Consider the following 14,604-nt stretch of genomic DNA (forward strand, 5'->3'; position numbering starts at 1 on the left):
TAACTATGCCTGCCTTTTCTACTCTGCCTTGTCATTCATTGTAGCCATACTACAGCTTCTATGAATGATACAGGATGATACAGCTCTCATCAAGAGGGCTTCACTATGCTCACCCTTTACTCCCAACTGCCATTCACCATTCATAGGTGACAAACTACAAACTATCTCTGAATGGGGGGACAGGCGGGTGATTGAGAGCTCTGCCCCTCCATTCAGAAATCCTTTGTCATTCATGGGAGTTGTAGTTTGTCACCTATGAATGGTGAATGGCAGTTGGGAGTAAAGGGTGAGCATAGTGAAGCCCTCTTGATGAGAGCTCCTGACAGCCCTTAAATTGTACACTACTCAATAAATTTAAATAACACGTTTTAATCAGAGTATAGCATCAAGTCAATTAAACTCCTGGAATATTGATCTAGTCAGTTAAGTAGCAGAGGGGGGTTTCAGTTTCAGCTGCTTTGGTGTTAATGAAATTAACAGGTACACTCGATGGGCAACAATGAGACGAGCCCCAAAACAAGAATGGTTTTACAGGTGGAGGCCACTGACATTTTTTCCCCTACTCATCTTTTCTAACTGTTTTTCACTAGTTTTGCATTTGGCTAGGGTCAGTGTCATTACTGGTAGCATGAGGCAATACCTGGACCCCACAGAGGTTGCACAGGCAGTCCAACTCCTCCAGGATGGCAAATCAATACATGCCATTGCAAGACGGCTTGCTGTGTCTCCCAGCACAGTCTCAAGAGCATGGAAGAGATTCCAGGAGACAGGCAGTTATTCTAGGAGAGCTGGGCAGGGTCATAGAAGGTCCTTAACCCATCAGCAGGACCAGTATCTGCTCCTTTGTGCAAGGAGGAACAGGATGAGCATTGCCAGAGCCCTACAAAATAACTTCCAGCAGGACACTGGTGTGAATGTCTGACCAAACAATCAGAAACAGACTTCATGAGGGTGGCTTGAGGGCCCAACATCCTCTAGTGGGCCTGTGCTCACTGCCCGGCACTATAGAGCTCGATTGGCATTTGCCATTGAACACCAGAATTGGCAGGTCCGCCACTGGCACCCTGTGCTTTTCACAGATGAAAGCAGGTTCACCCTGAGCACATGTGACAGACATGAAAGGGTTTGGACAAGCCGTGGAGAATGTTATGCTACCTATAACATCGTTCAACATGACTGTTTTGGTGGTGGGTCAGTGATGGTCTGGGGAGGCATATTTATGGAGGGACGCACAAACCTCTACAGGCTAGTCAATGGCACTGTGACTGCCATTAGGTAATGGGATGAAATCCTTGGACCCACTGTCACACCCTTCGCTGCACTCGAGTACCATTTTGAGTTCCTGCAATGAAATTTCAGCAAAATGGACTAGCCTGCTGCATCATTTTTTCACTTTGATTTTCGGGCTGTCTTTGAATTCAGTCCTCTGTAGGTTGATAATTTTCATTTCCATCAAATGATGGGGCATCCTTACATTCCTAACACATTACCCAGTCCTTATCAGTATAGATATCCAGCATGATATTTTTCCCCATTGATATCTGATGTGTTTTCAAAGTGTTCCTTTAATTTTTTTTTGAGCAGTGTATTAACAGGGGAGGGGGTGGGAAAGAGGAAATTTCTCCTAAACCATGAAGACTCAGAACTTGGGACACATACATATATAAATGTAAAACTAGATGTAAGTGGTGTCCCTTGTGCTGATTTTTAGATTTGTAGTTTAAGTTAAACGTAGAGTTTAAAACAATCTTCGGGTTATACATGTACAGTATAAGGATATGACGAAAACACATTTACAGTTAAATTGATAGCAAAAAAAAGGGTTAAACAGACATAACACTAATTTGTGAATGAAGGCTGCAGCTGTGTCCTACAACCACAGTGTCCATCCCTGATTTAACAATTATTGGCACCCAAGCTTTTTTTTTTATTGTAAAAGAATAGAGAAGGCATGACATTAGTTATGATCATCTTTATTGCATTTCTTTACAAAATGCTGGTGAATAGTTTAGTTACAACAATATTTTTCATATGAAAATAATCGCACTTGTCTTTAGATAGATTGCAGTAGTTGTATTCTAATAGACTATTAAGTCTCATGTTTGTTTTTGTGCCTCTTTTGGATTTTGCTTCACTTTTTTCACCTCTGTCTCATAGTTTGCCATTGTCTGACTAATCCAGTCGAGGTAATAATGAACTTTAGTGTAGACTCCAAAATTATCCAGCCGTCCACAACCCTCTCCCCAACTCACCAGCCCAACAAGGAACCAGGTACCACCAAACCTAGTTACCATGGGCCCCCCACTGTCCCCAGAGCATGCATCCTGAATGTCTCCCAGTATTCCTGCACATAGCATATTATCTGTTACTCTGGCACTCATAACTTCTGAACAGATGTTACTGGAGACTATAGGAACCTGTATGTAGCTAAGGATCATCGTTCGGTTGCGATGAGATTGATCCTGGAACCCCCAACCAGTTACAATTGTCTCTGTGCCCTCTACTGTCAGGTTTTTTTCAGAAAGTCCATAGCTTGGTAGACAGATGGGCAGCACATATTTGTCATACACAGCTGGCTGGGCAAGACGCATAAGAGCAATGTCATTATTGACTGTTGCAGGGTCAAATTTGGGATGAATGATGAGCCTGGTGACTGCAATTTGTTGCTCTGTGTCTTCCAGAGTCCGGCGGTCATATTCACCTGTAATATAACCAGATTCAAGAGTAAGAGAAGGATGATATCAGAAATTACTTTTTATAGCTGGTATATAGTGGAAATATATGATACAGTGACAATAACTACAACAAAGCAAACACAAAAAAAATAAATAAATCCTTCCCAGGCTTTACAGAAAGGCCACAGTTTTGTTAGAAAGTACCCATGAACAAATTATGTCAATACTTTGAAGATTTATATTGTTTTGGGTTACAAGCTGATTGGTTTTGAATGGTGAGTACACTTTCGAGTCCACTAGCAAAAAACCGAGGTATAACATTTTTGACAATATCTCTGGGTCATTTTATTCAGTATGGACTTCTCTGTTTGGATTTGTGGCATGTTGGTAGGACAGTCAGGACCTTCAGGGCATGCTTTGGGGAACATAGGAACATTGAAAAGGCTCCCCAAAGTATAACATCTTTAAACATTCCAGCAAATATCACAATAAGTATCCCAGCAATTTGAACCTCATTACCACTGAGTCTATTTCTTGACAACCTCTGGAGGGTGAGAGATTGAAGAGGCTTTATTCCAGAGAGACTCTGAATTTTTAACTTGAATTCCCTTACCTCTATAAGTTTGAACGGAGAGTTAGAGGTTTCCACAATTCTTTAGCTTTTCTGTTTATGAGCCTTATATATATATTTGGCATGCTCACCTCCATATTGTTGCAAACTTGGGGTCACCTTTTCTTTCTGCAAAGGTGGTTCTGTCCATTGGCCCACTTTGATTTATTTACACACATACGTTTATTATTTTTTATGTCTATGATTGTATTCTGTCGGAGCACCATATTTTGTCATTTTAAGCGAATCTCCACCTTTCAATACTCTTTACGTAGTGCGTTTGGGCCAGCTTAGCCCAAATGAACTGTACCCCCCACTAACCTGTCAGGCCACTGGATGTGCGATATCAACTGTATGTAGCTGCGGCTACATACAGAATACCACGCTATGTGTCCGGTTTGAGATTTCCAGTCTTAGACCCAGAACACAATAAAGTCTATCACAGGGGCGCCCAGCCCTTCAGAGTGAGCAATGTATTCTATCAATAAAGGTTGTGACCTCATCAGCATCTCTCTCTGACTCAGCCAATCAGAGGAAGCTGTGTATTCATTGATAGAATACATTGCTTACTCTGAATGGCTGAGTGCCATTGTGATAGACTCTGAATCTACTGTATTCCAGATCTAAGAGTGGAAGTTTCAGCCCTAACCCGGAACAAAGTGCTGTATGCTGTTTACACCGCACATCCAGCAGCCTCACAGGTTAGAAACTATGTATAGTATAGCAAATGGTGGAGATTAGCTTTAACTTAAGCGCTGCGTAAATTGATGGCACTATATAAGTATCTGAAATAAATAAATAAACTTAGTGCTTTGGAGGAGTACCGTCTATTCTTATGTGGCTTGTTCCTTTTTAAGGCTTCTACTCTAGTCTGTATTTGAAAATGGTGCACCTTTTAGATACTTACGCACTTAATTGTAGGGGATTTTTAATGGGTCATTGTTTTATAATCTTTTGTATATAAACTATGATGGTTTCATGTAAAAAAAAACAAAAACCCTTCCCTCTTTTTTTGCTTATGACACTTGTGTATCATTATATGTGTAACGGTGTTGTTGCTTACAGTGTGCGTATTTTTTTTTTTTGTTTTCTATGGGGTTTCCTAATTGGGACTTTTTTATGGACATGCAATGATTTTCATTATTTCTTTAATTTCTTCCTTTTTTTCAGTTTTTATGTTTATTAATTATGTTTATGGGTCATTTTTAATATTTGTTCAGCTGACATTATTTGAAGCTATTTAAGTATTTTGTGGTTTATATTGTTTTTTTTTATTCCATTTTTTCTTTAATTGTATATGGATTTGTTTATTGTATATTTTATATTTCTTTTTTATTTAGGCCCCTTTCATATGGGGGACTGATAGAGGGCAATGGATGGTCCAATCAGGGAGACCCAATCAGACCCATCTATTGCCCTCTATGGAGCAGCATAATCCAAACCCTGAAAACAAACGATTGGGGATCCATCCATTATCTGTCTAGTGGATCGGATTGGATGACAGTACAATGTAAACTGACAGGTGGCCTGTTTACATCCAACCGCCCCATAGAGGAAAGTGGGCTGTGTCAGTGTCGACTCTGCAGAAGCGGAGTGGACACAAACCTGTCATCTGCCAGGATCAGTGGACAGATCCCCCACTGAGCAAGCGGACCTGATGGCAGAGTCCGCTCATGTGAAAGGGGCATATTGCCCTTTAATTGCTCGTCCCCCTCCCTTTTTTTTTTACAACCCATTTTTTTCAACATCTGTGTCCCATTGGAGAGATTTCTCTTCACTTCCTGTCCCATAGCCAAACAGAAAGTGAAAGGAAATTCGTGCAAACTAAGGGCATTCTTTGGAAACCATCAGGTCACCAAAACTAGTGCTCCCATTGGAAGATTTCCCCTTTATTACTTTTCTGGGGACAACCCAAAATTTAGGATTTTCTTTAAAGCGTTACTAATTCCAGGACCATGCATTCACTATATCTGGCCTCCCACAGTACAGAACATGGAAATGCAATTGTTTTAGTAAATATAAACTGCTAAATACCTTTTCTCTTCAGCAGTATATAGCAGTCTTGTGATTTCTATCAGTGTCCAGAAGAGCACATGTTAAAGCTTGTAGGAGTTTTCTTTCTGCTCCAGGAGGATGCAGAACACCTGATATGTAACTGTGTTGTTGCTTACAGTGTGCATATTCTTTGTTTGGACAGTGCTGATCACATGCACTTTCCCAAGATAAAAAAAAAATACACACAAAACTGAGCATGTGCAGAGGGACTCCACACAATATGTCTTATCAGGAGATAAGAGGGGAGCACTGGAATAAGGGGAGGATCAGAGAAGACAGGATCAAACAGCCTTTTTACACAATGCAGAGGATTAACCCCTTAGGTTCCATAGTGAGTAGAACAAGCATGCTTTACTGCATATACAGACTGATTTTACTGTTGTGGGTTTAGTAACACTTTAATGTTGACTTTCAATGATAATGGTAAACAGGACAAATAATGTGAATCTCCATAATGGGGACACAGACAACAATAAAACCATGTGTTCCAATCCCTCGACTCCCTATCCAAAACTAGAAAAAAATGTTTTGCCTTTAGTTATACTTTAAAGTGTTATTAAAGGTTCAACCACCGGCAGTCCTGGTCCCTCCCACCTGCCAAGTGCCTCTACAGCAAGAGGCCAATGAGGAGAGGGAGTCCTGGGAGAGCCAAAGCTCCTGTGCACATTGCTGGATCAAGAGGGGGCTCAAGTGAATCTTAAAAGGGGCAAGCAGTACACAGAAGGTTTGTTACCTTCATGCATAGGAGGCATGAAGGTAAAAAACCTTCAGCCTTTACAACCACTTTAGGCAAAACACAAATAGGTAGGCTGAACAGGTACATACCGAGCCGTACATAGTACTTTGCATTATTTTGAAACCCTTTGAAGCAGTGCGCTGCAGTGAGCACCCAGTATGGGTGAATCAGAACTCCGCCACAGAAAAACCTTTTAACATGGACAAGTAATGCCTGAAATCACAAGAAAAAGCAGAGATGGTGCTGCTTAGTTGCAAATTTAAACTATATTGCTTAATCACTGGAAATGACAACACAAACTCCCTGTTAAAGAAAGCAGGGGACATCGCTGTATTAATTCTTAGATCTCAACTTTCTGAGATTAAAAATAGGGACACCATTTAACACAATTAGGCAAAGGACACTCCTGGCAAGCTCCCTGGTACTCCAAAAAAATTATCCTTTTCACTTTTACTTTTTATCACTATTGCAAGATCCAGTACGTTAATATTAACTGAAGGTTTAATGAAAATTTTAGTGTAGTAAAATTTTTAATCAGACTCCAAAGAGGGGCAACTGAAAAGAAAAGAGGGGCAGGGGGACATTCCTTCTAAATAAGGGACAGCTATGTTAATAAAATGGTGGATATTTCAGCAGAGATGACATAACTAGTGGTCTAATAATAAAATAAAGTGCAGTCAACTGTAATTTCTTGGAATGTCAGAAGATTAAATTTGGTTACCAAGCAATCATTGGTCTTCCAGTTTCTGAAGCGATATAGCCCTCAAATTTGCATTCTTAAAGAAAACACATTTGTTGGGTTCTAAGATTTTGAGTCTAAAGAGGCCCTGGGTAGGTGAGCATTACCATGCCACGTATTCTAATTATGCTCGTGGAGTCATTATCCTAGTTCATAAGTTCCTACCACTTCAGGCTCTAGATGTGCACACTGACCCGGAGGGTAGATATGTCATCCTTCATGCTTGTATAAACTGTATGATTTGGTAGTGGCATTGGTGTGTCTTTACCTGCCTCTACTCAAACTCTTTATGCCATAAAGCAACAACTTGTACAGTATGATACAGATAATGTTTTGATTGCAGGAGATTTCAACATGGCCCCTTGTCCAGACAGGGAGAGGCTCCACCCAACTACCTGTTCCCCTAGATTTAGCTCACTGGGCCAGGACATTTACTCTAACTTATGTTTGGCGTCACTTTCATCTAACTAGCAGAGAATACACCTGCAATTCAGCTTCCTATAAGACTCTGTCCCGTATTGACCTGGCTTTTGCCTCCCCTGAGCTTCTTTGTTTGGTACAAGAGACCTATATCCTACCCCGAAGGGTTTCTGATCAGGCCCCCATTAGTTTTAATTTGTCACTCTCTCCCCCTTCCGGTGTTCGGCTGTGGCACCTGTCCAGGTTTTGGGTGATGGATACAAGGTTGCTGGAACCACTTACAGAATCACTTTGCAATTATTGGGTCCTGAATGCAGTATCCATGTCTCCACTGTTATAGAACATATTTAAGGCCTGGGTCAGGGGTGAAAACATTTCCCAAATTAGCGGTCTAAAGGAGGGATACAGCCCATTCACTTACTATGTTGGAGGATGAGTTGCAGAATTTAGAGACAGCTTACATTGCGTCTCTGGATCCTGATCATTATCTCGCCTGGCGACACGCTCTAAGTCAGCTCTCTGTGGCTCAGGTAGAACAGACTAAGAAAGCTCTCAGAAAGCTCCTTTGCTCAGCAGGTTTTTGAGTATGGGGGCAAAAATGGTAGGTTACTGGCCTGGTTTGCTAAGGGGCAATTGACCACTACTCTTATTGGCAGTATCAAGGATGCAGATGGATGCCTAATCTCCTCTTCGGACTATATTAATGCCCGGTTTATGAATTTTTTCACTTCTAGGGCCAGGTACATTGCCACTGAATTTGCTACCATCCTTCTCACAGTTCCTTTCCCCACCTTGAATCAAACATCTAGGGGAGCGATTGGAGACAGATATCTTCCTGGAGGAGGTCCAGGAGGCAATTGTTGGTCTTCAGAATGGGAAGACTCCCGGGACAGATGGCCTCCCAATGGAGTTTTACTCCCAGTTTGTTGACCTTCTCGCCCCTAGGGTTACAAGTTTGCTGACTGACCTTTCTTCCTTGAATGCACTCCCTGCATCTATGGAAGAAGCTATTATTGTATTGGTTCCCAAGCTGGGGAAAGACCCATTGGAATGTGCCTCCTACAGCGCAATATCACTATTAAATGATGTTGTTGCTAAGAATTTTGCTAAGATCTTGGCTAAGCACCTCTCCATGGTGATTGAGGAGCTGATTCATGTAGACCAGACAGCTTTCCTGCCTTGGAAGCTGGGAAGGGAACTGATATAATGGGCTCCAAAGTAATCGCCTTATACGTCAAGAAGTCATTTGGCTCAGTAGAATAGGTCTATCTTTGGGAAGTCCTCAGGCCCTTTGGATTTGGGCCAAAATATATCACCTGGATCCAGTTGTTGTATAAAGCCCCTAAGGCATGTGTTCGTACTAATAACTGGCTGTCTAATCCATTTGCACTACATCGTGGTACCCACCAGGGCTGCCCTTATGTTCTAGTTTATTTGCCTTAGCACTGGAACCCCTGGCTATTTAATGATGCAGTTCCCTTGCTCCTGAAGGCTTTAGAGCTTTTTGGTGCATATGGTCCCTTCTCAGGTGTGCATATAAATTGGACTAAATCTCTTCTTTTTGCCCTGGATGAAGGCGATCACGTGGAGACGTGTCCCTTGCTACTAAAGTGGGTTGACAACTTTTGTTATCTGGGAGTTCACATCTCTAAGAACATATCCCATTTCCAGGAGCATAATCATTTTCCCCTCATGTTTTTATTACAGGAGCGGTGTCAAGCTTGGTCAAGTCTTCCCCTAAATTTGATAGGTTGCATCAATCTTTTAAAAATGATGCTCCTACCTAAATTCAATTACATTTTTCGAAACTGCCCAGGGTGGATGTCTGCATAATTTTTTAGGGAGATAGATCGCCTGGTAGGTTCTTTTATCTGGAATGGTGCTCTTCCTCTTCTCAGTAAGTCCACCTTACACCTCCCTCCTCATCTAGGATGGCTGACACTCCCAAACTTTCAAATATATTACAGGGCTCCAATGCTAGTGACGGTCTACTGGTGGTTTGGGGGTCCTAGGTCCAATGCTGCTGTCTGCCTGGAAGCGGCCCACCTGAGCTCCTTAGCTGATCTGCTTAATATAGTGTATAGGGGGCGTAAGGTGCATGATGCGGTCCCTGGCCCCACACAGGCTATCTTGAGAGCGTGAAAAATGGCTACATGCAGATTTTTGAGGCCTAACCTCTTTGGGGGAATCCCTCCCTTCTATATATTAGATCTATTCCGGACCCCAGCTATGGGCACAGTATGGCATCAAGACCCTAGCGGATATTATGCCCTCTGGAGTACTGCTACCATTCTCCCAACTTCCTTCTCTGTTCCACCTACCACAGAGGATGCTGTTTCGCTATTACCAATTACAGCATGCGATCAGAGCGCAATTTCCACTGCCACCTACCCTTCAGGCCAACCCTATTGAGGATCTGATCATAGGGGATGACCTCCTAAAACCGTTATCTTCCCTATATAGGACATTATTATGAGTAGTTTCCCCCAAGATTGACCGCCTTTGGAACTTTGGAGGGAGGATGTCCCATCCCTTACAAAAGATGACTGGGAGGACTGTCTAGAACAAGGCCCTAAGTTAGTCATCTCTTCTGGGGATTAACTGATACAGGTTAAGTTCTTGCACAGGGTTTATTATATGCTGTAAAATTCAATAAGATATATCCAAGAGGAGACCCTACCTGTACCCACTGCCGGTTACATCAGGGAACGTATCTACATATATGTTTTGGGAGTGTCCCAAAATCACTCCCTTCTGGTCGGAAGTGCTTGAATTGATTAACCTACGATTGCAGCTGACCCTGCCTCTTTCAACCACACTGGCCCTGTTTGGCATTCATGATAAGCAACGCTCCCACCATCTCAAACTGTTAATATCTTACCTACTATACTATGCCAAGAGGGAAATTTTGTTGAGATGGACCTCGGCGGACCCCCCTGCTGTTTCGTCCTGGGAGGCCGCAATTGATGCGGCATTGCCTATGTGCAAACTTAACTACTTGAACTGTGACTGATAAAGTGTGGCTCCCTTAAACGTCACAGTAGTTGGACTAACAGTTGGGTCCCCAGAAGTCTGGGGTATCCACAGTACCCACAGGAGATAAGCTATAGGGTATCTTGTACTTCCTTCCTCTCCCTCTTTTTTCCCTGCTCACCCCCCCCCCCCCCCACTCCCTCCTTCCGTTCCACCTATTTCCATGAATTCCACCAGCCCTAATCTTTACTTGGGAACGCTATGTGATACGTTACTGTTTATTGTGTAAGTGTGACTACCTAACTGGCTTTTCAGTCCTTCTGCAATGCTGTTTTATTTGTACTGTATCCATTGCTCTTATATTGTGTGCCATGCCAATGTTCTCCATATGCACTGTGTTTATTGTGCTTATTTATTTCTCAATAAAGCACTTCTGCTTTGTGAAAAAAAAATACAGTCAAGCTTATTCATAGACAGCATACTGGAGACGTGTCCTAGGCTGCCCTGCTTTATACTTAGAATATTGCTAGAGATCTAGAAACAAATAGCGTGTGCAGCTTTTTCTCTTCCCCATCTCTACTCTTTTTTTCTCTTTCTATTCAGTCTTCCTTCTATGTTGGCATCCTTCTCTCTTTTGCTTTCTCTTTAAGCTGCACTAAAGTCAGAAAATGAAAAATGGAGAAGATTGTAGAATGTACACTAAATTGCACATGCACAGCTCAATTTATTAATTTACACTCCAGAATACTGCCTTGATGTTGTGATGACTGCACTCCTGCGCATGCATGGGAGTGACGTCATTCCACACCAGCCAATCAAGATGGCCAAAGACTGGTATCCAGAAAAAGCCAGGGAGAAGATACCAGCCCAGGCAAAGGACTTAGCAGGCAATGGACAATTGGAACCAAGATAAAATATTTTTACCTTTAGTTCCGCTTTAAATCTGTCTGCACTCTTCACGCTCTTTGTCCTCTTTCAACATACTTTTGAACCTTTAGAGAAGAGGCCCAACAGTAGTATAGTCGCTATCTTTTCTGGAAAATAGAATAGCCTTACCATATTTCCTAATAATATTTCCAGCAGGTCATATTTTGACTGTCCAAGGTGGTTTTATTTTATAAAAGCTTTGCAGTCCTAAAGATCTGTATTCATTGGCCAGCACAAAAAAGTGGTCTATGGATGCATATCAGTGCCACTGATGCTCTATTTTATCTGGTGCTGTCCTATCCAGTGTAATGAAGTGTGCCCTAAATAAGAAATTGGGCACTTCGAGCATCCAGTGTCTTCTATCCATTACTGTGCCCACCAAATGTTTTGTGTTTAGCAAGGAATAAATATACAAATAATACATCAAATAACATCCAATAACTATATATGTCTTATTTAAATGGCATTACCTTGCCTTTTATGTGTTCTTTTTACAGCATTACCATATACACTTGCCTTGATAGATAATTTTGTTATAACACTTTTCATGTTTTTTCTAGGTTCCAGTTTATATTTATATATGTTTTAATATTTTCAAGCCTGAGCTGCAAAGCTTAGGAGCTTCTAATTTTGCATTCTTCAAACCACTGTCCAGTAAGGGTTCAAATCAGCAGGAACCTTACCATTTGTTTCAGACTGAAGTCAAGAATATTTATTTTATATTGTTAAAAGTGGAAACCATTCCAAGGCTCCACAACGTACATCACCCTACAGGACCTTCCCACCAGCCATGGTTTGACTACATTGCATAGAAATGAATGGAGAAACAGTCATTGCATCACTGTGTCTAAAATAAGGTATGCAATTAAAGAGAGGTTTTATTTAAACATTTAATTAGCATGTCAATGAGGGGGTGACATAACCACAGGGTGCAGAATAAGCCATTTTGTTTTGTAGGCAATGCCAATTTTCCTGTAGTATAAGAGGTTTACCTTGTGAACCTGTTATAGTTTTCCCAGGCTATGCCAGGTGACATTCTGAAATTATTTCACTCTATCAGTGAAAGCTGATAAAGTTGGTGAATGGTTTCAGACTGTTAAAATAAAAATTAAGATTACCAACCTAATAACCAAAGAATAAAGTGCACAATAATGGTCAAAGTGTAAAATAGTCATCATATATGTGACAGTCCAAATAAATATGTGAAACATTCCCCTTGTCCTTCCTGTGAATGATGCTAGATCTTTGTTCAAACTTGTGTATCCTTGCGGAAATGTCACCACTGCAGCACTGTGACAATAAATTGGTGCCTTACCAGATCTTTTGACCCCTTAATTATAGGAGGTCAACATGCTCTTTGTTGGAAACCATCAATGCATGCTGCCATGCCATAAACTGAACCACGTGTGTCTTCCTTTAAATGTCCCGAACACTCGGGGTTCGTTTATAACCATGCAAAAATAAAAAAATGTCTGTCATAGTGCTGTTTGCAAACCATTTATTAAAAAAGAAGGAATTGCACTTAAAAACAGTTTAAAGTCTCAAGTATAGGTAAAAATAAACAGCAAAGATCTTCATAAACAGCAACTCTTACGTGCTGATGTCACAAAGGGAGGCTCCACCCGGCACGTTTCGTCATAACCAGACGTCTTCCAGGGCTAGGAGACCTCCCTCCACTATTGCATATATATATATATATATATATATATATATAGACCATAACCAAGGCTTGATTTTATTTAAACATTTAATTACAGTGCCTTGAAAAGTATTCATACCCCTTGAAATTTTCCACATTTTGTCATGTTACAACCAAAAATGTAAATGTATTTTATTGGGATTTTATGTGATAGACCACCACAAAGTGGCACATAATTGTGAAGAGGAAGGCAAATGATAAATGGTTTTTGAATTTTTTTTACAAATAAATATGTGAAAAGTGTACTGTGGAGTTGTATTCAGTCAATACTTTGTAGAACCACCTTTCCCTGCAATTACAGGGAAAGGTGGTTCTACAAAGTCTTTGTGGGGATGTTTCTACCAGCTTTGCACATCTAGAGAGTGACATTTTTGCTCATTCTTGTTTTGCAAAATAGCTGAAGCTCTGTCAGATTGGATGGATAGCATCTATGAGCAGCATTTTTCAAGTCTTGCCACAGATTCTCAATTGGATTTAGGTCTGGACTTTGACTGGGCCATTCTAAACACATGAATATGCTTTGATCTAAACCATTCCATTGTAGCTCTGGCTGTACGTTGAGGGTCATTGTCCTTTTGGAAGGTGAACCTCTGCCCCATTCTCAAGTCTTTTGCAGACTCTAACAGGTTTTGTTCCAAAATTGCCCTGTATTTGGCTCCATCCATCTTCCCATCAACTCTGACCAGATTCACTGGCCCTACTGAAGAAAAGTATGCCCTCAACATGATGCTGCTACCACGTTTCCCAGTGGGGATGGTGTGTTCAAGGTGATATGCAGTGTTCGTTTTCCGCCACACACAGCGTTTTGCTTTAAGCCCAAAAAGTTCCATTTTCGTCTTATCTGACCAAAACACCTTCTTCCACATGTTTGTTGTGTCCCCTACATGGTTTTTTCGCAAACTGCAAACGGGAATTCTTATGGCTTTCTTTCAACAATGGCTTTCTTCTTGCCACTCTTCCATAAAAGCCAGATTTGTGGAGTGCACGACTACTAGTTGTCCTGTGGACAGATTCTTGCACCTGAGCTTTGGATCTCTGCAGCTCCACCAGAGTTACCATGGGCCTCTTGGCTGCTTCTCTGATTAATGCTCTCCTTGCCCAGCCTGTCAGTTTAGGTGGATGGCCATGACTTGGTAGGTTTGCAGTTGTGCCATACTCTTTCCATTTTTGGTTGATGAATTGAACAGGGCTCCATGAAATGTTTTTAACACCTAACCGTGCTTTAAACTTCTTCTCAACGTTATCCCTGTTCTGTCTGGTGTGCACCTTGGCCTTCATGATGCTGTTTGTTCACTAATATTCTCTAACAAACCTCCAAGGGTTTCACAGAACAGCTGTATTTATACTGAGATTAAACTATACACAGGTGGACTCTATTTACTAATTAGGTGACTTCTGAAGGCAATTGGTTCCACTAGATTTTCATTAGGGGTATCAGAGTAAAGGGGGCTGAATACAAATGCACGGCACACTTTTCAGATATTTATTTGTAAAAAATGTTGAAAACCATTTATCATTTTCCTTCCACTTCACAATCATGTGCCACTTTGTGTTGGTCTATCACATAAAATTCCAATACATTTATGTTTTTGGTTGTAACATGACAAAATGTGGAAATATTCAAGGGGTATGAACACTTTCAAGGCACTGTAGCATGTCATTGAAGGGGTGACAGGGGTGCAGAATGAGCCATTTTGTTTTGTAGGCAATGCCAATTTTTCTGTAGTATGAGAAGTTTACCTTGTGCACTTGTTATAGTTTTCCCATGCA

General features: G+C 41.2%; 1 protein-coding gene across 1 annotated transcript in view; it reads right to left on the reverse strand.

Annotated features, from left to right (window-relative positions):
• Nucleotides 1–1,957: 1,957 nt before the first annotated feature.
• Nucleotides 1,958–14,604, reverse strand: part of PROC (protein C, inactivator of coagulation factors Va and VIIIa) — a 67,333-nt gene continuing 54,686 nt past the window's right edge. The window contains exons 8-9 of the mRNA XM_089665602.1: nucleotides 6,166–6,289; nucleotides 1,958–2,701 (exon numbers count right to left, since the gene is read on the reverse strand). Of these exons, the coding sequence (XP_089521728.1) occupies nucleotides 2,097–2,701; nucleotides 6,166–6,289 (729 nt within the window). The 3' untranslated portion in view covers nucleotides 1,958–2,096. The remainder of the gene's footprint in view (nucleotides 2,702–6,165; nucleotides 6,290–14,604) is intronic.

This window comes from Staurois parvus, unplaced genomic scaffold (genome assembly GCF_062004578.1).
Source record: "Staurois parvus isolate SC_StPar_1 unplaced genomic scaffold, SC_StPar_1.0 ptg000049l, whole genome shotgun sequence".
In the NCBI taxonomy this organism is placed as follows: domain Eukaryota; kingdom Metazoa; phylum Chordata; class Amphibia; order Anura; family Ranidae; genus Staurois; species Staurois parvus.